The sequence below is a fragment of the Helianthus annuus genome, chromosome 14 (genome assembly GCF_002127325.2).
Source record: "Helianthus annuus cultivar XRQ/B chromosome 14, HanXRQr2.0-SUNRISE, whole genome shotgun sequence".
Taxonomy (NCBI): Eukaryota; Viridiplantae; Streptophyta; class Magnoliopsida; order Asterales; family Asteraceae; genus Helianthus; species Helianthus annuus.
Genome location: NC_035446.2, coordinates 10,324,393 through 10,347,012, shown reverse-complemented (window position 1 = coordinate 10,347,012; position 22,620 = coordinate 10,324,393). Strand labels below are relative to the sequence as shown.

Genomic DNA, 22,620 nt, shown 5'->3' with positions numbered 1-22,620 from the left:
TTTTCACATGTGTTTTCAGGAAGCTGTTGCTTAGGATGATCGTGACACTAGGGCGGACCTGTGCCTTAGAGACTTAAAATGAAGATAGAATTAGTTTAATTATGTGATGTACATTTTGGTTCTTGTTTTAAGACAATGTATTCCACCTTTGGTTTATGAATAAAATGTAATTTTATATACCATGGTTGTGGAATAATAATTCTGTTACAGCACTCCCTGACGTTTCCGACACGATTTGATGTTTTACGTGCTTAGGGTGTGACAGACTATGTGTAAACTGCAACCTGTTTGTTTGTTTATCTAATGCACTTGATTTACAGATGGCCGAATAACAACAAAATCAAGGGGCACAACCTGTTGCTGCAGCCGCCCTAGCTGTTCCTGTTAGGCACTTTGTTCCAAAACATAATCAGATCGCTATTCTGGATGAAGCAGTTCAAGGTGCCGCATATTATGCTCTAGTCGTGCACTTTTTATGGCGTTCAAGAATATCTTATGCGATTTCAAAGGACGTGCAGCTAGTGACCACGTACATAGATGATTTTTGGCAGTCGCAATACCAGTTGATAACACTATTGAAGCGACAATTAATGGAAACCAAATTGTCATTACTGAAAATGTCATCCGTGCAGCGTTACGGTTCGGTGATCTAGACCATGGTAAAACATGTTATTCAAGGCCTATTCGCGAGCGAGCAGCTAGAGTGTTTGGTTACGTCGGCCAGTTTCCTTCAAAACAGCTTGTAAAAGGAATGATTATCGGTCTGTGGCGGCACTTCTTACATGTGTTGATGCAGTGTCTAGCTCCGCGAAAATCAGGGATGGATAGCATGGGTCATAGTCTTCTTTTAGACATGATTGGTCTCACTTTCAATCAACCGTTCAACTTTTCATTCATGATTCTTCAATCGTTTCAGTCACAGCTTGGTTATTGTGCAAATAATAAACGGCTTCAGTTGCTATATCCACGTTTTCTGACATTGGTTTTCCATCATCTACTTCCGAATCTCCCATTTGGTGATCATTTGCCAGAAATTATAAAGAAACAGTTGACGCCATTGTTCTTCATGTTGTTCATCTGTTGATTGGTGCTATGGTACAGGAAGACGGATACAGTCCGGAATCTGACTAGACATGGATTAACATCAGAAATGGTGTTGCTCAGTTGATGCTGATGTTGATGTTGTTGTCCTACACCAGCCTGCAGTGGTTGTTTAGCCTCAGGTTGATTGTCAACAACCTCCGCCTATCGTGCATGAACCTGTTATTGAAGGGTCGGTAGTTGGAGTTCGTGGTAGAGAAGATGTCTCTGTTAGTTAACCGATAGATGTGGTTCCTTCTTCTAGTGGGATGGTTGATCTGGTTATGGGTGATAGAGTTGATATGTTTTTGGAGCAAACTTTTACAAGTATCGGTACTTCTGTGCCAATCGGTTTGGCTGAAACGGATCCAGTTATTATTGCCTTGGATGCAGCTCTTGAAATTGAATCTTCTTCTAAAATTTTGGATAAAGAAAAGGGGTAGTTGTAGAAAGTGCTGAAGATACATTTGACGATACATTGACTCCGGATGAGTATTTGGAGTTGGTTCGTAAAGATATGCTCAACAAGATCTCCCAGTCTGACAAAGAGATGCTTGACTTGTTCCGAGCAACAGTTGCCTCTCTCGATCCCTCTTCCGGTTGGGGTTTACATCTAGCCTCTTGGAACAAAGACTTAAACAATCTTTTGCCGGACACTGCTGCTGCTGTCAGTTTCTCACTACCTGCTAGGGTTTATAAACGAAGAAAAGTCATCAGTAGTTCTAGTTCTTCTATTCAGACTTCGAGTTCTCTTCCAGTTGTGACTGCAGCTGTTCTAGTTGAATCCACATGTGTTGCTTCCTCCAAAGCTGCTTTACCTCCAGTTTCATCCCCTCCTATTCCTTCTGCACCTCTATTTAGCTTGCTTCGCACTTCTGTTAGTTCTAGTAATATGTTTACTGTTTCAGAAAGTTTAAGTTTGCCGCCGTTGCCGTCAGATTTTTTTAGCAGGCCGCAGGTCACTCAACATCCTTCAGGTCCTCAAATGATTATACGAACTTTAGCAACGGGTGCAGCCTCGTCTAGTGGTGGTCACCTGAAAACTGCTTTCAGTTCTCGACCTCCCACTTCTGCTTCGAGACCTCGAGGTACAGCCAGTGGTAATGGTGCACAGAGCTTTCCTGAATCCGTCCGTCAACAGTTTGCGGATGTCCATTCAGTTATGAAGGAACATCGGGATCTGATCCAGCTTCACAGGAGAGAGATTGCTTATTGGAAACGGAAAGATGACTTGAAGTCTCAGCAGATAACTCATTTGTTTAGTCTGACAAAGGAACAAGGCTCTCAGTTACATCAGCTCATTAGAAAGGATGCTGCTACAACGACCAAACATGAGAATCAAGTTAAAGCTACTTATCAGCTACATTAGATCATTATGGATCTTGTTGAGCTCCTCACTGCTCAGGGGAAGAGTTCAACTCTGCAAGTGCAAGCTCAATGCAAGATTGATGAGCTCAAGAAAATTTGTGATGATTTGGATAAAGACAAGGATCTCGAAGCTGCTAGGCAGGGGGAGCAGCCAAGGAGCTCACAAGGTTCTGAAGTTGCTACCATTGCTCAGGTTGAGGGGGAGTCTGGTTCAGGAGCTATGGGTGGACAAGAAATGGGTCCTTCTGCTGATGATTCTGGTTCTCTTTCTGATCCTGATGATCAGGATTTTTCTACTGATGTGATTCTGGATGAGGGTGAGGTTCTGATTGGTCAAGTGGAAGAGTGGAGGACAGATGATGAGATTGCAGATAAGTATGCTTATGTTGAAACTTGTAAGGGAAAGAATATTGAGTATGACTCCGTGGGTGTGAATATGAATGATCTAAGAAGCTATGTTTTTGGAGATGCTCCTCCTAACGAAATTACTGATCCCATACAAATTCCCGAAGAGATCCGTTTGGCATCTCACAAATGGTTCAAATCTCTTCCTGATCAGACTCAAAAGAAGAGGTATGTGAACAAAAAAGGGGAATACACGGGTCAGATAATAAGTTGGGATTTCGACGAACAACATAGTATGGTTATGATCAAATGAACGACGGGGTTCAATATTTCACGTCGTGGGCCAAATTCTTGCAATCCTTACCTGCGCGTGATCTTCATCACCTGGCACAGTTGGATTTAAACAACCATACCAATGTAGCCAGCATTAGAGGTTTAATTCCTTATCTGGTAGCTGAAAGCCGTGAAAGCAAGTGGAAGACTTTCAAACCTGCAGTCGGCCGAGCCATCAAAACCAGAGATAAGTTCACTGGTAAACAGGTTTTGAAGATGGTTTACCCACCAGCCAGATGCCTACGTAAAATTCCTTTGCGCAAGTTTGATCTTGACAAGATTCAGGGAATTGGGGATTGGTATTACCATGGAAAAACAGGCGAAGCAGTTATAACAAAAAAGAAGCTGACTGAAGAGATCCTTCGGATTTTGGATCCAGTTTGGCTCGTGAATCTTAAGATGGAACATCTGAAGGTTCTTCGTCGTCTGCCTCTGCGCTACAATAAAGAAGATCATCCTTTGGCAGTTCATTTCATCAAGGTAGTGCAGTTCTGTGTGAAGAATCAAGTTTGTGCAGGCAGCGATTACTCGAAGCGTTAACAAAGAGAAGATCTTGAGCTTTACATTGAAGATCCGCACTGATCAAGGGGGAGTCTGTAAATACACTTTGTGTGATAAGTGCAGGCTCTCAAATCTTTAAGGGTTTTGTATGTAAATTGTTAAAAGAGTATGTATGGTCCAAAAATACTTGTTCTCTTAAGTCATGACCTAGTTATTTAGGGTTTTGGTTTGGTCAGGACTTAGGGATTTTCCCCAGTCCGAATTTTGGTGGATTGTTTAGTCAGGGTTTATTTTGTCTTGGGCTTTGGGCCCATGTCCTGACTTTAGTCGTCAGGACTTCCAATTGTATATAAAATCTCAGTGATATGTTATACACGGCCATTTCTTTTGTGGAAAGTTTGTTCTTCAAGAAACCCTAATCATTGTCATTGTGTGTGAACTGACGGTTACTGTGTGTGACGTCATTCATCATTTTTATCATTCTTGTTCTACACTTTCTTGATCCAATACCATAAAGTAGTGATTGCTAGGTGGATTCCGCACACCTGGTGATTGTTGCTGAGTGAGATCCTTGGGTAGGAGTCCTTACAAAATCTACTATATAAGGGAATAAGTTACTAATTCTCATAACATTCTAGAATACATTTACCTCACAATTCACACACACTCCATAGATTATCTCTCTAGAAACCCCAAACCCTATATTTCCAATCCCTTTGTAATCAAACGTGTTCGTGTTAATTGAAAAGAAACCAGTTTAAATTAGACCGTTGTGCTTTCATTTGATAGATTGATTAGTGGATTCCACACACTAATGGATTGGTACAGGTTGAATTTATGGCGCCGGTGTTTGTGAAGATCAAAATATGATCCTACAAATTGGTATTGTGTTCCGGTATTGATTGCCTCGAGCGCCTGACATATACAAACAATTGCTTTGTCTTGTTCTTTGATTGCACAATTCGCTAAATAGTGTCTATAGCAGTGAAAATGGTAACATTGTCTCTGGTTCAATTGTATTCACATCGATTTTCTTGGTCGTTCATCATTGCAGTGTTGGTAGGAAAGCGTTATGAATACTGAGAGTTTTTTTTTTTTTTTTGTTTCTTGGATGGTGTTTAGCCTTAGGGTGGAGTTTATGAATACTCTAATACCAGTGTATTGTATTTGGAATCAAGGACAAGACACGTACACACTACAAGAAATAGGCACCTTTAGCGACGACACGTGTCGCCGCTAAAAGTCCTTTCTGTCGTCGCTAAAGGGTCGCCGCTATAGATCGGCCGCTATTGGTCCCCTGTCGTCGCTAAAAAGAGCCTGTCGTCGCTATTGTGACTGACTTTTAGCGGCGACATTTGTGACTTTTAGGGGCGACATATGTCGCCACTAAAAGTAAAAAAAAAAAGAAAAAAAAATAATTCACTGCTATTTACATTGTTACCCACATACAATTACATGCACAATTTTTTTAATTTTTCCTAAGCATACATGGACCAAAACGTTCACAAGTATAAGTATACAAAGAATTAAACAGTAATTCACATTTAAACAACCAAAAATTACATAGCAGTTTGTTTATATCACCATATTAAAACAGTAGTAACTAGTGCTTTCAACTCGCGTGTTGTGGCGGGGATGACAAACATTTGTAGTTTGACCTTGTATGAGCTAAACTACAATTTGATTCGCGGACCTGTTATGTATCGAAAAGCACCTGCCGCAACTTAACTTGTCGGAAGATGGTAATTCGGGCCTCTCTTCATATTCTGAAAAATGTATTAAGTTAGTAATATGCAACAAATTTATTGTAATCTATGTCAGCATTTAAGTTACTAATGAGTTATTACTCATATTTAGTTCTTACCAAAGAAAAATCAATTGCTGGGAACATGGATTTGTATTCACTTATACTTCTCCTCCGATCACAAGGATGAATGCCCTATGCGAATTGCAAAATGTGAGTTCAACAACATATAAATAGTGGGCTGGTTAACGGCTCAAAAGAGGTATAGTTTTTGGTATCTTTGTGCTAGATATTACAAGTGACGTACCATATCCTCTTGACAAAGCTCCACAGCAATGAAGGGAGGACAATTTAGGCTTGAAATTGCAGGACGATTACTGTTGCCCATATTTTCTGCCATCAGTGGAGGCACATCAATCCCAACAGCAGTAGCTTCACCTCCAAAAGCACCAACTGCTGTTTGCATAGTCCTACAAGCATATATAGTGAATTAATCTTAGAGGTGGCAGCTGTGTAATGTGTTAAAACGGGTTCAGATGTAACCTTTTTTTCTCCAGTTTCTAAAATCTTAGTTAATAATTAATTATCTTTACAGAAACAGTTACAATGATAATGTACATCTTTTAATAAAAAATACAACAGGTTGCCTGCCATATAAATAGATTTTAGGCGACTTTCATCCAGTTTAACATGTTCCTCTTTTTGCTAATCTGATTAATTTAACCTGTAATAGGTCCAAATTCTCCTAAAAGAGATAATATATCATGACTTGGATCATAAAAAATAAACCTCATTCTCAATCACATCAAAAAGATAGGGAGGAAGTACCTGAGCAAAGGTGAAACGACCACCAATTCGATATTTTTGATAAGTCTAGACCGATGAACATGCTTCCGAAGATTATCTACCTGTTGGACATATCAAAGTCTCAATATGGAGGTTTCACGGATAAAGCTTAACCAAATTTTAACCCAAATTTTAACCAATTTACATAAATAGGAAAACCAAAACAATAAAACAGAAGAAAAGGAAGGTACCTGGTGCAGCGGACGAGGTGCGGCGCGCGAGCGGCTGAGGTGGTAAGTTGACTCCGAAGGCTGCAAGTCGTGGCGGCGAGCGAGCCTCTGTGGTCGGGTTGAATCAATCTGGCAGCGCCGTGGGGTTTGGGGTGTTCATAAAACTCGAATGGCATTGAAAATCAAAGGTAGTGCATATATTCAATTATTCCAGGAGAAAAATGTATGTAAACAATACTTTACACATATGTAAAAACCTTAGAATCGAGCAAAATGTATGTAAACAATACTTTACACATATGTAAAAACCTTAGAATCAAATGGCATTGAAAATCAAAGGTAGTGCATATATTCAATTATTCCAGGAGCAAAATTTGAAAAATCTAGAAAAAGAAACTATACTGACCTTTTAAATATTACAAAATACAGATATATCATTTCAAATTGTCGTACCAATTGCTACTAGGGGTGTTCATAAAACTCGCGGGTCGAGACGTGCTCGAAGTTCGCTCGAAAAAGTTCGGAAAAGCTCGATTCAAAATCGACTCAGTTTTAAATGAGCTGGCTCGGCTCGGCTCGGTTCGGTTTGTAAACACACCTTCCACATATCTAACTTGATTGTTTAAAAAACACAAGCCAAAACCGAGCGAGCCGAGCCAGCTCGAATTTTATACGAGTCGAGCCCGAGCTCAAATTTTTGGCTCGACTAATGATTTCGAGCCGAGCCGAGATGGCTCGTTTGAAGTTCAACCGAGGTCGAGCTGGCCCTGGCTTGGCTCGACTCGGCTCGTTTACAGCTCTAATTGCTACGTGGTTGGTGTAAATATGACAGGTTGAATTAATATAGGCTACATGTTTTACCAGTAGATCTATTCAGTTTAGCCATGAGTCAAACATCCATCTATACCATGAGTATAGCTCAGTTATCTCTAGAAAACATACTATTGAATTCAAAAGTAAATCCGGTTTTTTATCCCAAAAAAAACATCATAAAGGGAGCTTCTCACACATGGAGATCCTATCTGTGCTCTTTTTTGCCACTTAGTTTTTAAGAACAATAAACCAAAGTCAATAATAAACCTTAAAACGTTCCAGCAAGCATCTAAACAACTAAGCAAACTCAAACCTGCCCCAAAAAACAATTAACCAAAGTCAAACCGAGACCCACTCAGGCCACCATATCAGCACTGCCCTCTCATAATCTCGACATCCCCTCTCTCAGCCCTGCCCATAACACTATTATACTTTGGAATCCGTTCAATATAGCAAAAAAAACTGTACATCAAAACTTGCATAATCCGTTCAAAAACAACATACATAATCCGTACAAAACTTGCAGACAGCATTACTTACACCCTAAATCATCAAAATCAAGAACAGAATCCAATATATCACCCCATATTTTTGCTCTATACTTAATCCATAAAACCAACAGAACCCTAATGTGTTCAATTACCACATAAATAGTAAAACCAAATCAATAAAACTGAAGAAAAGGAAGGTACCTGGTGCAGTGGACGTGGTGCATCGAGCAAGCAGTTGAGGATCTGTGAGATGACTCCAAACGCTGCAGATCGTGGTGGCGAGCGAGCGGCTGTGGCTGAGTCGAATCAATTTGGCGGCATCTTGGGTTGGGGTAGGGCTGGTGGATCGATTTGGGGGGGGGGGGGGGGGGGATGAGTGATTTGTTTGCCCGCCACATGTTTTGTACACCTAAAGCCACAATAAAACATGGACCGTCAGATTGCATAGAGGATCAATGGTCAGGGATTTGTTTTAGAACCTACACACGGATTGGGGCTTTTAGCGACGACTTCTTTGGTGTCGCCGCTAAAGGGGTCGTCGCTAAAAGCCAACTTTCTTGTAGTGACACTAGAACTAAAATTGATATAGAGTAGGATAGGGATGTTGAATTGAAATGCAATATCTTTGATACCACCCATGACCCATGAGGAGGACCATTTCAACACATTAGTCTCTCAACCCACGTAGTTCATGCATGCATAAGTTTAGATAGGTTGTTTAGTCCGTGGTTTTTCATTTTCCTTCCATGTTCTCCATCATATCCATTAATTTTGGAACCCATGTTCATGTTTGTTTTTCCTATATATATGTACCATTTGACGTTAAAAAGGAATGAGAAAGAATGTTGCAAAAAATCTAGTTTCTTAATCTATGTTCTTTAGAGCCTAACCCACTCAACGGGTCTATCACTTGTGAGATTGACCATCTCGAATCGGTCTACTAACATTGGTGGTTTCATTCAGGAACTCACCCATGAAGTTGCATCTCCAACTGCGCATGTGTTGCTCTCCTGTTCGTTTAATGAACCCAATAACAAAACCCATTCCCAAATCCTGTAAGGCCTCCTAATCCAAGATCTCACTCAGCTAAAGCAACCAACAGGTGTGCGGAATCCACCTGATGATCAACCACTGCAGATGAAACACTAGAATGCAAGGATTTGAGAGAGAAATCAAGAATACACTGAGTATTCTTGATGAAGATGAATGACGTCACTCACACAAAGCAGCCGCCAGACAAAAGACAATGATTAGGGTTAGGTGCTGTAGGTCCCTTTTCTCGGAGGATCGAGAACAAACCTAAACCTTGTTATACTAACCCACTAGCGAGTGCGGAATCCAAGCTATTAGGCAAACCGGGATGAAGCAAGAACAAACACAAGAACACACAAAGTTCACCGATTAACACCACTGTATTAATACGTATGAAGGTTTACGGTTACAAGCACAAGGTTTACAATCTGTTTGCAAACTCTCTAAAGTGTGTGTGTGTGTGTGTTTTCCAGCAGAGTTTCTCTAACTCTCCAAATGTGCATCTGTCTAACACTAACACACTGCATGGGTATTTATACCCATACATAACAGGTCTGTCCGAAGGATTCGACAGATGGTCCGAAGGATCATCTGTCGATGACAATGTGTCCGAAAGATCAGCATGGACATCGAAGGATCATCCTTCGATGCCTAATGGTCGAACCATGGTCGAACCATATCTTTCGAGCACCTCGAAGGATGATGCGTATCCTTCGAGGCTATCCTTCGATTCAGATAAACATCATGTTGTCCAAGTCAAACTAGGAGGATAGTTGACTTGGTCAACTTACAGACTGATTTGGAAACATCGTTTACATACAGACCGAATACAGACAAAGTACAGACACAAGTGCACCAACAAACTCCCCCTTGGCTGTAGCTTTGTCTTTATCTTGTCTTTATCTTCTATAGATGTAGACTTGTCTCGAACTTCGACAGTCTTTGGTCTTCGAGTTTCCAAAACTCTGATGTCCTTTCAAGTCTTCATGGTCGGAGGATCTTCAAAGTCTTCACGTCTTGAAAGCAGAGAGTGTATCAACAAACTACCCGTATCATGTAGGCAGTGTGTTAACAAACTCCCCCTTAACATAAGCTCCCCCTTGAGTTATGCTCGTGAAATACTTTAACTTTATGAAGTGAGATCCTTGTGGTGTTGATGATAGCCAGCGGCAACTCGATCATCTTCATCTTTTGAGTGCCTTCTCGTCGTGTCTTCATTCCAAAGCTTGTCATCGACCATGTTCTCCTAGCCTTTAGAATCTGCACATGCAAGAAATCTAAACGCGTAATGAGAACAACTGCTTGGAACATAGTATAAGCAAATGACACACGAATGACCATGTCACAATCAAGCACCGTCCGACAGTTTGAAAGTTTAATAAATTTTTCAAATTTTAAATTCTAACTTTCAAAACATGCAAATTTCGACCGTTTATGAAGATTTAGTCAGTTTGGTTTTCGTTCAGGTTTCAGGCAACGAAGACTTGAGCTCCAACATCGTACGATCGAAAATAAAGTAGAAATAAAATCTTTTTGGCTTTTATAAAGTTTATATTAAAACACACCTAAAATCTTTTTGGTATTTTTGAAAGTAAACGACAACAATTTAAAATCCTTTGAGTGTTATCAAACGACATCACCGCTAATGTCGTGCTGATATGCACCAAACGACGAAACTGTTTAAAAAAGAAAACAAATAAAAGTTAAACAGTAAATAAATATATACAAACATTCTTTTTGCGAGTTTCGAGGGTAAGAGAATCATATCAGTGTACGGTCATGCCAAAACACTCTTGTTGTTCAGTTAGTTAACATTAAGATAAGCATCCTATAACAATTATCGGTATTGTTGTCCACTTAAGCTCAACTTATCAGATGTAATCATGGCGAGAGGATACGTTAAGGTATGATTTATACTTACCAACCGGTGTTCATCCACATCACGACACATTCCCGTATCAAGGTATGCACGAGAGTTCATCTTACCGGTGAGTATACCGATTATCATCTGTTTGACCGTATAAATTGTGAGATACTCACTTATTTTGATTTGAAAACAAGTCCTTTGTGATATAATCACTTATTGATGAGGAACTTGATTTTCGTATGCATGAGGGCACAGGTGCAAGTCCGTGAACAGGTCAGTACTTCCGTACAGCAGAGAGACGAACTTGACACCCGGATAAATGTGATATTTTATCACTTATTTGATTTGGACATGTGATTGTTTATCACTTATTGAGGTCGAATGCAGTATGCAATATGTGCACGTATGTATAGTATCATGGAAGATCTAGACTTGCGTCCCCGTTATTTTTCGGTAAAAGATACAACCATGATACCCAGATGATAAGCAGCATAAAGACCGAATATCTCAGAACCTCGGCAATCTATCAAACGAAATTTCGGTACTAAGACCATATGCCAATGAATGGTTCCCACCTGGTCTTCAGTCGATTAAGATTTATATCACCCTGCACACTTTAAAATGATTGTGAGCCTACCGATACATCTTATATAGAGCTGCTTATCGCTTTTCATTTAAGGTTTAAAGAGGTTTAGATAGACCACTGATGTACTATCATTTTCTCTTTTGCTCGCCAGGAAACTCATTTTTGTTTTTCTATTGTTTTTGTGTTTTTGAAATTTTTCGATGTTTTTGTATTTTCCGATTTTTGGATTTACTCCCCCTAAAATCAACAAACTAAGACAAATTTAAAAACACACAAAGATATTTACAAAAATGATTTTCCGATGTTGGTTTACTCTTGCTTGACCTTAATGCCGTTTACCAATAATAAGAAATCAAATCTAGATTTGTCAAAAGCTTTGGTAAATAAGTCGGCACGTTGGTCATCGGTGTGGACCTTAACAACATCGATTAGCCTTTTCTCAAAGCAATCACGTATGAAGTGATATTTGATTTCGATGTGTTTGGTCTTTGAATGCTGCACAGGATTTTTAGTGATATCTAAAGCAGCAGAATTATCAACGTATATAGGAGTAGTTAGGAATTCAAAACCGTAGTCCCGCAATTGTTGTTGGATCCAAAGAACTTGTGAACAACAACTTGAGGCAGCAATGTATTCAGCTTCGCATGTTGATGTAGCGACACACGTCTGCTTCTTGCACTGCCAGGTGACTAGGCGATTTCCTAAAAACTGACATCCAGCCGTTGTGGATTTGCCGTCGATTTTACATCCGCCAAAATCAGAATCACTGAATGCGACCAAGTCAAAGTTATTATCCCTAGGATACCACAGACCGGTGTCTGGATAAGCCTTCAAATAACGAAAAATCCTTTTGACAGCTGCAAGATGTGAGGCCTTCGGGTTGACTTGATATCTGGCAAGCAGGCATGTTGGGTACATTATATCTGGCCTTGATGCTGTGAGGTACATAAGGGATCCGATCATCGCGCGATAGTATGAAGGGCTAACAGGTTCACCCTTCAAGTCAGGAGTAATTCCATGATTAGTTGGCAATGGGGTACCAATGGGCGTTGCATCGGACATCTGGAACCGGCTCAAGATGTCTCCAACATATTTAGTCTGATGGATGAATATCCCAGACTCCGTTTGTTGCACTTGTAGGCCCAAAAAGAAATTCATTTCCCCCATAGCACTCATCTCGAACTTATCCTGCATGATGCGCTCGAAATTCCTGCACAAAACATCATTAGTAGAACCAAAAATAATATCATCAACATATACCTGTACCAGAAGAAGATCTCCATCTTGTTCTTTGATGAAGAGAGTACAATCGATAAGACCTCTTCGAAAACCGTTCTCCAACAGATATGTAGATAAGGTTGCATACCAAGCTCGTGGCGCTTGATGAAGACCATATAGAGCTTTGTTGAGCAACCAAACCCGATCGGGATGAACAGGATCTTCAAAACCTGGAGGCTGTTCGACATATACCTCTTCTTCAACCACACCATGTAAAAATGCACTTTTGACGTCCATCTGGTAAACTTTGAATCCTTTGAATGAGGCATAAGCCAGAAAGATCCGAATAGCTTCCAGACGTGCAACTGGTGCATAGACTTCGTTGTAGTCGATACCCTCTATCTGACGAAAACCTTGAACGACTAAACGAGCTTTGTTTCGAATGACCACTCCACGGTCGTCTTTCTTGCATTTGAAGACCCATCGAGTGCCAATCTTCTTATAATTCTCAGGCTTTTCAACAAGCTTCCAAACACCCAGCTTGTGAAATTGCTGTAATTCTTCCTGCATGGCCTCAACCCAAGCACTGTCTTTCAATGCTTCTTTCCACGACTTTGGTTCTTCTTGTGACACATAACACGCGAAGGACCAGTCATTTTGTTGACCAGATTCTCTTATAGCTGAATACAAACCAGCATTCCGGTTGTTTCTCAGCTGATTACGCGTCTGCACCCCGCGATGGACATCTCCTATGATATTCTGCTGGGGATGGGTATCGTGAATCCGCATTTCAGGATTATCTGGCACACGTGCATTGATACCCAAATTGTTCAGATTAAGATCAACAACCAACTCCACACCAGGAATGTGGTTAGAAGTGGATGCATTCCCTTCAGCAGTATCTATATTCTGCGTATGAGGTGTATCCCCAGAGGCACCTTGAACAGGAGCAGCTGGAGCTGAAGATCCTTCGGCTGCATCATGATATTCATCATCTTCAGAAGAGTCATTATAATCAGCAGCATCTTCATAAACCTCATTTTGAACCATATTGTTGACTGACGTAGAAGCTTGAGGGTCAACAACAATAGGTCTAACCAATGGCGAGACAGCAGCGTTGTCACTTTCCAACAACATTCGAGCCGCTGCTGATTCTTCGTCAAAGGTTGGCAGATTGAAGGAGTCAAATAGCCCATCATAATCGAACATCCACGGATCACCCGGAGCCCTAACAGGACTCGTGTACCTTTGAACCCTAACTTCACTCCATAGCTCAATCTTTTTGGTAGCTAGATTCCAAACACGAAAATTCGGAGTTGCATATCCAAGGAAGAAACCCTCGATAGCTCGTGCACCAAACTTTCCATCCGGTTCAATCATAGTACAAGGAGCACCAAACGGTTCAAGGTAAGAAAGATCCGGTTTCCTTCTCTGAAGGAGTTCGAAGCAAGTCTTGCCATGTCTCTTAACTGTAAGAACTCTGTTCAACGTGTAGCAAGCAGCCGATACAGCCTCTCCCCAGAATTGAATAGGGAGTTCCGACTCTACTAACATTGTTCTTGCAGTTTCAATAATAGTTCGATTCTTCCTCTCAGCGACACCATTTTGTTGTGGAGTATAACGAGAACTGTACTCATGAAGAATGCCTTTAGAAGTACAAAACTCATCCATAACTTGATTCTTGAATTCAGTTCCATTGTCGCTTCGGATCCTTTTCACTTTCAACGTATAGAGATTCTCCAACATTGTAAGAAGATCCTTGAGGATGCCAGGAGTTTCACTTTTGTGTGCCATAAAAGATACCCAAGAAAATCTAGAGTAGTCATCAGTAACTACTAAACAATAAGCATCACCAAACGTTGTCTTGTGCTTCATAGGTCCAAAAAGGTCCATATGAAGACGTTCGAGAGGCATGCTGACAGTGTTGATTTTCTTCAAAGGGTGAGACTTCTTCGTTTGCTTCCCCTTTTGGCAAGAGACACAGATATCTTGTAGATGAAAACTTCTTACAGGCACACCATTCACAAGATTATTTTTCACCAAATGGTTCATTTTTCTCAAGTGAATGTGTCCCATTCTTCTGTGCCAAGATATAGACTCCTTTTCTGTGGCTTTTGAGACAAAACAAGTAACTTGTGCAGATGTAGTAATCGCTTGGCTCATATCGAGAATATAAAGATCATTAACTCTCGGAGCCGATAAGAGAACCCATTCTTGTGGAATTTTGAATCCAGGCTTCAGCACATAACAGCCAGCATCATCAAAAATCACTGAGAACTTTTTATCGCAGATTTGCGACACACTGAGAAGATTGTGATCAATTTGCTTCACATAATTGATCTTATCAAAGCACACGATACCATTGGAGATACTTCCTTCTCCAGTGATGTACCCACCTTTATCACCCGCAAAAGCAACATACCCTCCTCTAATATTTCTCACGTCATACAGGAGCCGTAAGTCGCCAGTCATGTGCCTGGATGCTCCACTATCAACAATCCAATGACTATTAATAGTTCCTCCTAGAACATCCTGCACATGTCAATTAAACACATCAGTTGAGAATGGGGACCCAAGCCTTAGTGGTCTTGGGTCGTCCCTTGGCATCACGATACGTAAGCTCTATCTCTTGATGGTTTTCAAGAACAACTGCTCCCCCTGAATTGTCACCCGACTTAGGTAACCAAGTTTGTCTGTGCCTACCAGTTTTTGAAGATTCTGGTTTAACAGGTTGTGACACACTTGGTTCCTTCTGAACTGTTTTAACTTCAGATTTTAAAGCTTTTTCAACAGTTTTTATGTTCTTACGTCGTTGTTTAGTTTCTTGTTCTTTTACAGTTCGTTTATCTTGTTTAGGTGAAACTGACCGACGTTGAGGGTGAACTGTTTCAGGTGAAGCTTTTTCAACCATTTTCTTCTTTGGAGCATTTGGGCAATTTCTGATAATGTGCCCAATTTCTCCACATTTGAAACAAGTTCTCCTTTCAACAGACTTAGGAGAACCTGATCGACTACCAGATGTTGAGGTCGTGGACCCAGAGGTACTAGCCTTTTCATCACACCCGTTTGTGTGTTGAGTGTAATTGTTATCACTGTTTCGTTTTAAGATTGTGACTTGTTTTACAAAATCTGTATTAGATTTGTTTTCAAAAGTTTCAATCTTATCAGTACCCTTGGATGACACAAACTTGACATCCTTTTCTTTCTTTTGAACTCGAGCTCTTGTTGTTTCAGGCTTTTGAGCTCGATTGATTGGTTGTTTACCTTTAGAAGCACTAGGTTGTAGAGTGGTTGAAGATTTCTGATTCCTAAACTGTTTTCTAATTTCAGATTTAGGAATTGGATCACATTGTGTTACCACAATTCCTGGTAGAGTTTTTCCCAAAAATTTGTTTGTATTGTCTTCAAAGACTTTATCAATCAAAGATTTATTTACATTTTTAATTGGAAAAACGTGATCTGAATAGATTTTACTATCTCCAACCAAGGTATACAACACATTACTGCTTTTAACAGTAGACACCGCCTTCTTTTCAACCTTGACAGGATCAATCACTTGCTCTTTAACAGATGGAACCTCAGGAGTATCAGGATCACAAAGGATGTGATTCTCTCGTGGAATATCTACTCCTTTCATCTTGCCAAGTGATTTATCCTGATCACTTACAGCCACATCTGATTCATCATCCGATGTCTCATAGTCCTCGATAATTGGAGGACTTTGTTTCATGGATGGTGAAGTTTCTTGTTCCTTAGGGGCTGTGTTTGAAGAACTGTCCGATTTGAACCCTAGGCCAGTAGAAAATTCCTCAAAGTTCAAAGGCACACTGGGTTCATACCGAGGCATTTCCTCTTCATCGGGCATCTTGGTATAGTTGTCCATCAAAGGGGGTGGACACGCCTTATACCCTACACCTTTCACGTTACCTTTCAGTTGTTGAACGTCTATGATGTGATCAAGCACAAATCGGGAGTTAGAATAACTATCCAATTTCTGTTTGATCGCATCATGCTTGCATTGGGCAATGGCTAATTGCTTCTTAGTTTCTTCCACAAGGTTAATGTACTCATTTATACTTACTTGTTTGTGGTAAACTACTTTGTTAACCTCGGACACATTTTTCTTTAATGTTTCTATTACAGATTTAAATTCTTTTTCATTCCGGGTTAAAGCCATGTTTGCCTCTTGGCATTTTGACAGTTCAATAACCAAATTCTGATTATGACTATGAAGCTTTTCTGATTCAAGCTTCATCTCTGCACATGATTTACAAATACTAGGAGCAGGAGGTTCAGAAGTTACCTGACTAGTAGAGGCTGAACCATTTGCCATAAAGGCAGTTTGAAAAGAAAAAGCTCCATCTTCAGAGAATAGCTTTTCCATTTCCATTGATGTATCAGCAGCCTTCCTAATCAGAATTGATTTCTGACATTTAAGCTCATCAGCTTCATTCAGTAGCTCCTGTATATCATCATCTCCTTCTTCATTCACATCAGGCTCTGAGTGATTATCCCCAGAAACAGAGCCTTCTTCATCCGAACTGCCCGAATAACCAGAACTGTCATCGCTCCCAGAAGATTCTTCTTTATGAACCTGCTCGATGACTTTAGCATACAATGCAGTTCCACTTCCTTGATCACCTTCACCAAACTGCACTGACCAGTCACATCCTTCATCAGCTTGAACAGCCAAAGCCCGATTGTGATTGGTAGCTCCAGGCTGTCCCTGATTGTTATTCACTGCCACCATCCTCCGTTCACGGTTTTCTTGTTGGGCATTCGCATTAGTCTGGTTTCTGAACGGGTTGTGATTGCCGTGTTTTGTTGGTCGAGTGCACTCACGTTTAAAGTGCCCTTTCTCGCCACAATTAAAGCACGTGACGGCATTAATATCAAACCCATACTTCGTGTTTTTCTTTCCTTCCAACGAAGTTCTTCCAGTTCTCGCCATGAAATCTTTTGCCCTTCTAACCGCACTAGCAAAAGCCCATTTAATATCCATCAACTCCATTTCTTCCTTGTCGATCTGATCATAATCTTCATTGGTCATGTTGATGTTTCCAAGCTGACCAGCTACCAAACCACAGTAAGCACTGACCATGGTGTTGATAATTTCCATATGTTCCTTAGCAACTTCAATACTAAGGTGTGAAAGATTTGAGTTGTCGACTCGGATTGTGTGATGACTTTGGGATTGAGGTTGAGGATTGCTTGTATAGTGAGCTTGCTGTTGTTGTTGTTGAGGTTGTGGTTGTGGCTGTGTTGGAACAGGAATGTAAGACCTCGGATCGAATTGAGGTTGTGGTGGAGCAGCTGTTGATTGAGGAAATGGAAAGGAACTCGTATTGGACACAAAAGCAGTTTGAAGCTTCGGTTGCTGAACAGAACTAGCTGAAGGACCAAAACCAGGCAAATACATTTCTGTATTTTGAGGAGCTGGAGCACGCCTTGCTTTCCTAATTTCTTCATCATTTTTATGTTCCAGCTTCTGAATGAACTCATAGATGTTAATCTCATCTAGAGCTTTAGTATGCTTCAACAGCTCAATAAACGAACTCCATTTTGGGGGTAGGGCGTCAGCAAACCTGTTCACCATGTCTTGTTGAGTAGCTGCCACCCCATAAGCACACATTTCACTAATCAAATGATAGAAACGTGTGGTCATATCATTCAGAGTCTCGTTTTCCAAAAACTGAAAAGATTCAAATTCTTTCTTCAACAAATCATGCCTAGACTTTCGAGCAGCTGCATTGCCTTCTCCTCTAGCAACTAAGGCATCCCACAATGCTTTCGTGGTCTTGCAATATGAAAACTGATGGTAGATGTCTTTGTTGAGTGCTTGAGTAAGTATGGCATATGCCTTTTTCTCCAATTCATAAGCCTTCTTGTCATTTTCAAGCATATTGGCGTAACCTTCTGAAGTGGATGCTCTACTTTCAAGACTTTCATTGAATGCATTGACAAAACACATCCAAAGGTCGGTGCTTTGTCCTTGAACATATGTGTGAAAGCGGCCTTTCCATGACGGAAAATCGTTCATGTGGTTCAGCTTTGGTGGACGATTGTTACTGCCTGTTTCACTCTCACTAATCAGAAGATTCTGAAGACTTTGACTTTGATTGGATACCAAAGCCCATTGACACGAACTTATTGATTGTTGTTGTTTTGGAATGGCACTCGTCATATATTCAGCCATCGACATCTGTTTCAGATCTGGTTGTGGATCCGTACTCCAATCCCAAGGACTTGTGCAACTCATTGTGATCAAAAATTAACAAATAACCTACACACCACAAACTGTTAACAACAAACAGACAACAATTGAAAGATACAATCTGATCGAAAGATCAAGACTTGTTCGAAGGATCAACAGTGATCGAAAGATTACTGTTGAGTTTCGAGCAATAGTCTTCGAAAGATTCTCAATGAAAGATCCTTATCTTTCGACTGATTATCACGAAAGATTCAATGTTCGAAAGATTTATATCTTTCGAATACTGATCTCGAAGGATTCACAATGAAAGATCCTTATCTTTCGAGATGTATCCTTATCTTTCGGACAACCAACTTTCGAAAAGATTCCAACTACGAAGGATAACCCTTAGACTTCGAAAGACTACTCGAAGGATGCTTATCTTTCGAGCTGCCTTTGATCGAAAGATGTCGAAGGATATCTTTCGATGTCGAAGGATATCTTTCGACAGCTCTGACACACTGACACAAAGTACGACGGGTTGGTGAAAAAGGTGATGTGTTGATGTACCAACTTTCGGCAGAAAGGATGGTTCTGCAACAACTTTTCACCAAACAATTGACTTTCAAAAATTTTTGCCAAAATAAGCAACCTTATCTTCAAGAACTGGTCACCGGAAACACACCGGAGATATAGCCGGAAAAATCAAGGTTTCACAAAAACGATTTTTATGTTACCCAAACCGACCCCGAACACTCCCGATAGGTTTAGTATGCGTTTTTATGCAGAAAACTACCAAAAACGGGTGCTAAACCAAGTGTCCAAACACACCAAGAACTTGAACAAACCGGTTTTAAACAAGGTAAAGAGCGAGGCTCTGATACCACTTGTAGGTCCCTTTTCTCGGAGGATCGAGAACAAACCTAAACCTTGTTATACTAACCCACTAGCGAGTGCGGAATCCAAGCTATTAGGCAAACCGGGATGAAGCAAGAACAAACACAAGAACACACAAAGTTCACCGATTAACACCACTGTATTAATACGTATGAAGGTTTACGGTTACAAGCACAAGGTTTACAATCTGTTTGCAAACTCTCTAAAGTGTGTGTGTGTGTGTGTTTTCCAGCAGAGTTTCTCTAACTCTCCAAATGTGCATCTGTCTAACACTAACACACTGCATGGGTATTTATACCCATACATAACAGGTCTGTCCGAAGGATTCGACAGATGGTCCGAAGGATCATCTGTCGATGACAATGTGTCCGAAAGATCAGCATGGACATCGAAGGATCATCCTTCGATGCCTAATGGTCGAACCATGGTCGAACCATATCTTTCGAGCACCTCGAAGGATGATGCGTATCCTTCGAGGCTATCCTTCGATTCAGATAAACATCATGTTGTCCAAGTCAAACTAGGAGGATAGTTGACTTGGTCAACTTACAGACTGATTTGGAAACATCGTTTACATACAGACCGAATACAGACAAAGTACAGACACAAGTGCACCAACAGGTGCACAGAAATTCACACAGAATCGTTGCCTTGTCTATTCCATATTAAAGTATATATACAAGGCAAAGCCCGGGCTTTCAAGACTAACTAGAAAGCTCGGACATAACATATAGCACAAAGCTCAGACCTTTTGCCTAGACAAAACTCAGACAAAAGCTACACATACAAAACTCTGACCTTAGTCCTATACAAAAAGCTCTGACTAAGGAAATCCTCCTAAAACTTGGACAAGTTGTCCCTAGGAACATCTTGGGACTAATTTTGAGCATATGTATAATAAAGACCCTAATAAATTCGGAGACATGCACTTATCACCAAAAGTGCATTAACAAACTCCCCCTTGATCAGTGCATGGTCTTCATTGGTCTTGAGATCTTCATCCTTTCTTCGAGAACTGCTTCCTGCCCAGACCTTGTTCTTCACACAGAACTGAACCACCTTAATGAACTGGTCAGCTAGAACACGATCTTCTTCAATGTATTTTAGAGGCAGGCGCCGAAGCTTCTTCAGGCAAGCCAAATCAGATCCAGCACTTTAGCAATCTCAACCGTCACTTTCTTTTCAGAAATCACTGCTTCCCCAGTCTTGAGATGCACGATCCAGACGCACACAGCTTCTCCAAATCTTCCATCTTGTGAAGAACGATCCAGATGCACACAGCTTCTCCAAATCTTCCATCTTGAGATGAACGATCCAGACCTGAAACACTTAACCCCGGATTAAGAAACTTGACCTCGGAGACATCGGCCCAAACCTGGATCCCAAGAATAAATTCCAATACCCCAGAATAAACAATTGAAATATTAAACAACCAACATTTAATAAATTTATATAAACAATTTTCACAACCCTAGAGTATTCTTAATAAGATAACTCGCACATAGAAACAAGAAAGCAAAATCTTTTTTGTGGTTTTTTCAATTTGAACTAAATTAAATAGGTTAAACCAAGAACATATTTACACTAATTATCTTTTTGTGAAGTCGGAGCAAAGGAATCATATCGGTTTTACTATCAGTACCTAACACAAAACCATAGCATTTAGCTTTAATCTTTTAGAATGATGTTGACAGTTCAAGACGTTCAACTGTATTGTGGTCCACTTAAGTTTTAGCACGCTTTCGAACACTGTTTTCGAGATATGGAATTAAGTGTATTAAACTGACAGTATCTATGTTTACCCACCTCAGAATATACTCCCGTATCAAGGTATGCACGAGAGATTATCTTACTGGTGAGTATACCATTTATCATCTGTTTTTGACGTATAAGCTAATGTGAGATACTCACTTATTTGGATTTCAGATGCAAAGGGCACAGGAGCAAGTTATTTGTGATAGAATCACTTATTGAGGACGAACTTGACTCCCGCATAATTTTGTGGGACATGTGATTGTTTATCATTTATTTGGGTCGAATGCATCATGTATTGAAGATATTTACACGTATGTATGGTATCACTTATTTGGGTCGAATGCATCATGTATTGTAAGGGCTCCTAATCCAAGATCTCACTCAGCTAAAGCAACCAACAGGTGTGCGGAATCCACCTGATGATCAACCACTGCAGATGAAACACTAGAATGCAAGGATTTGAGAGAGAAATCAAGAATACACTGAGTATTCTTGATGAAGATGAATGACGTCACTCACACAAAGCAGCCGCCAGACAAAACACAATGATTAGGGTTAGGTGCACAGAATTTCACACAGAATCGCTACCTTGTCTATTCCACATTAAAGTATATATACAAGGCAAAGCCCGGACTTTCAAGACAAACTAGAAAGCCCGGACAAAAACATATAGCACAAAGCTCAGACCTTTTGACCTAGACAAAACTCAGACAAAAGGTCTACACAAACAAACTCTGACCTTAGTCCCATACAAAAAGGTCTGACTAAAGAAACCATCCCAAAACTTGGACAAAATGTCCCTAGGATAAACTTGGGACTATCTTTTACAAATGTACAATAAAGACCCTAACAAATTGGGAGACATGCACTTATCACCTAAAGTGCATTAACAAACTCCCCCTTGATTTCATTGGTCTTGAGATCTTCATCCTTTCATTGGTAAACATGGGAGTCATGCACTTATCACCTAAGGTGCATTAACAAATCCCAAATCCCAAACCTCATCCACCAAAAAAACCACTCATGTGCCTTAGGTGACTTCATCCTTGGAGCCATCATATGTATTAATTTAGGAAACCATGCTCACGTTTGTTTTTCCTACATATATGTACCTTTTGGAATTAAAAAAGGAATGAGAAAAACTGTTGCAAAATATCTAGTTTCTTCATCTATGTTCTTTGGAGCATAACCCACTCAACATGTCTATTACTTGGGAGATTGACCATCTCGAATCTGACTAACAATCTAGGTAATCTTCTGAATTGCAGGAAGATAACCTGACTGTTAATCTGACAGTTAGGGCGCTTAAGAATTTGGCGGGAACAGCCGTCATTGCTGATACTTTTTTATTACAAATATAATACATGGTTTACAATCCTAA

General features: G+C 40.3%; 1 protein-coding gene across 6 annotated transcripts; it reads right to left on the bottom strand.

Annotated features, from left to right (window-relative positions):
• Positions 1-5,116: 5,116 nt before the first annotated feature.
• On the bottom strand, positions 5,117-8,051 carry LOC110908063 (phosphoglycerate mutase-like protein). Of its 6 annotated transcripts, XR_004878680.1 has the most exons (7): positions 7,893-8,051; positions 7,514-7,611; positions 6,409-6,516; positions 6,200-6,279; positions 5,679-5,841; positions 5,492-5,566; positions 5,117-5,393 (listed from the first exon to the last, which is right to left on the bottom strand). XR_004878680.1 is itself a non-coding variant. In XM_022152971.2 (5 exons), exons 2-5 carry the CDS (start codon positions 6,561-6,563, stop codon positions 5,352-5,354), a joined length of 435 nt encoding a protein of 144 aa, XP_022008663.1. In that variant the 5' UTR covers positions 6,564-7,611; positions 7,893-8,051; the 3' UTR covers positions 5,117-5,351. The 6 variants fall into 6 exon arrangements, 2 of the variants coding, with proteins under 2 accessions (XP_022008663.1, XP_022008664.1); XR_004878679.1 differs by having other exon boundaries at positions 6,409-7,611; XR_002574137.2 differs by lacking the exon at positions 7,514-7,611 and having other exon boundaries at positions 6,409-6,551.
• Between the last annotated feature and the right edge of the window lie 14,569 nt (positions 8,052-22,620).

Bases quoted from the DNA above. Each gene is read 5' to 3' on its own strand.
- LOC110908063 (XM_022152971.2), bottom strand. From the start codon at position 6,563: ATGCCATTCGAGTTTTATGAACACCCCAAACCCCACGGCGCTGCCAGA. The intron at 5,567-5,678 runs GTACGTCACTTG...CAATTCGCATAG, and splicing joins AGCTTTGTCAAGAGGATATG to GGCATTCATCCTTGTGATCG. The intron at 5,394-5,491 runs GTAAGAACTAAA...TACATTTTTCAG, and splicing joins CAGCAATTGATTTTTCTTTG to AATATGAAGAGAGGCCCGAA.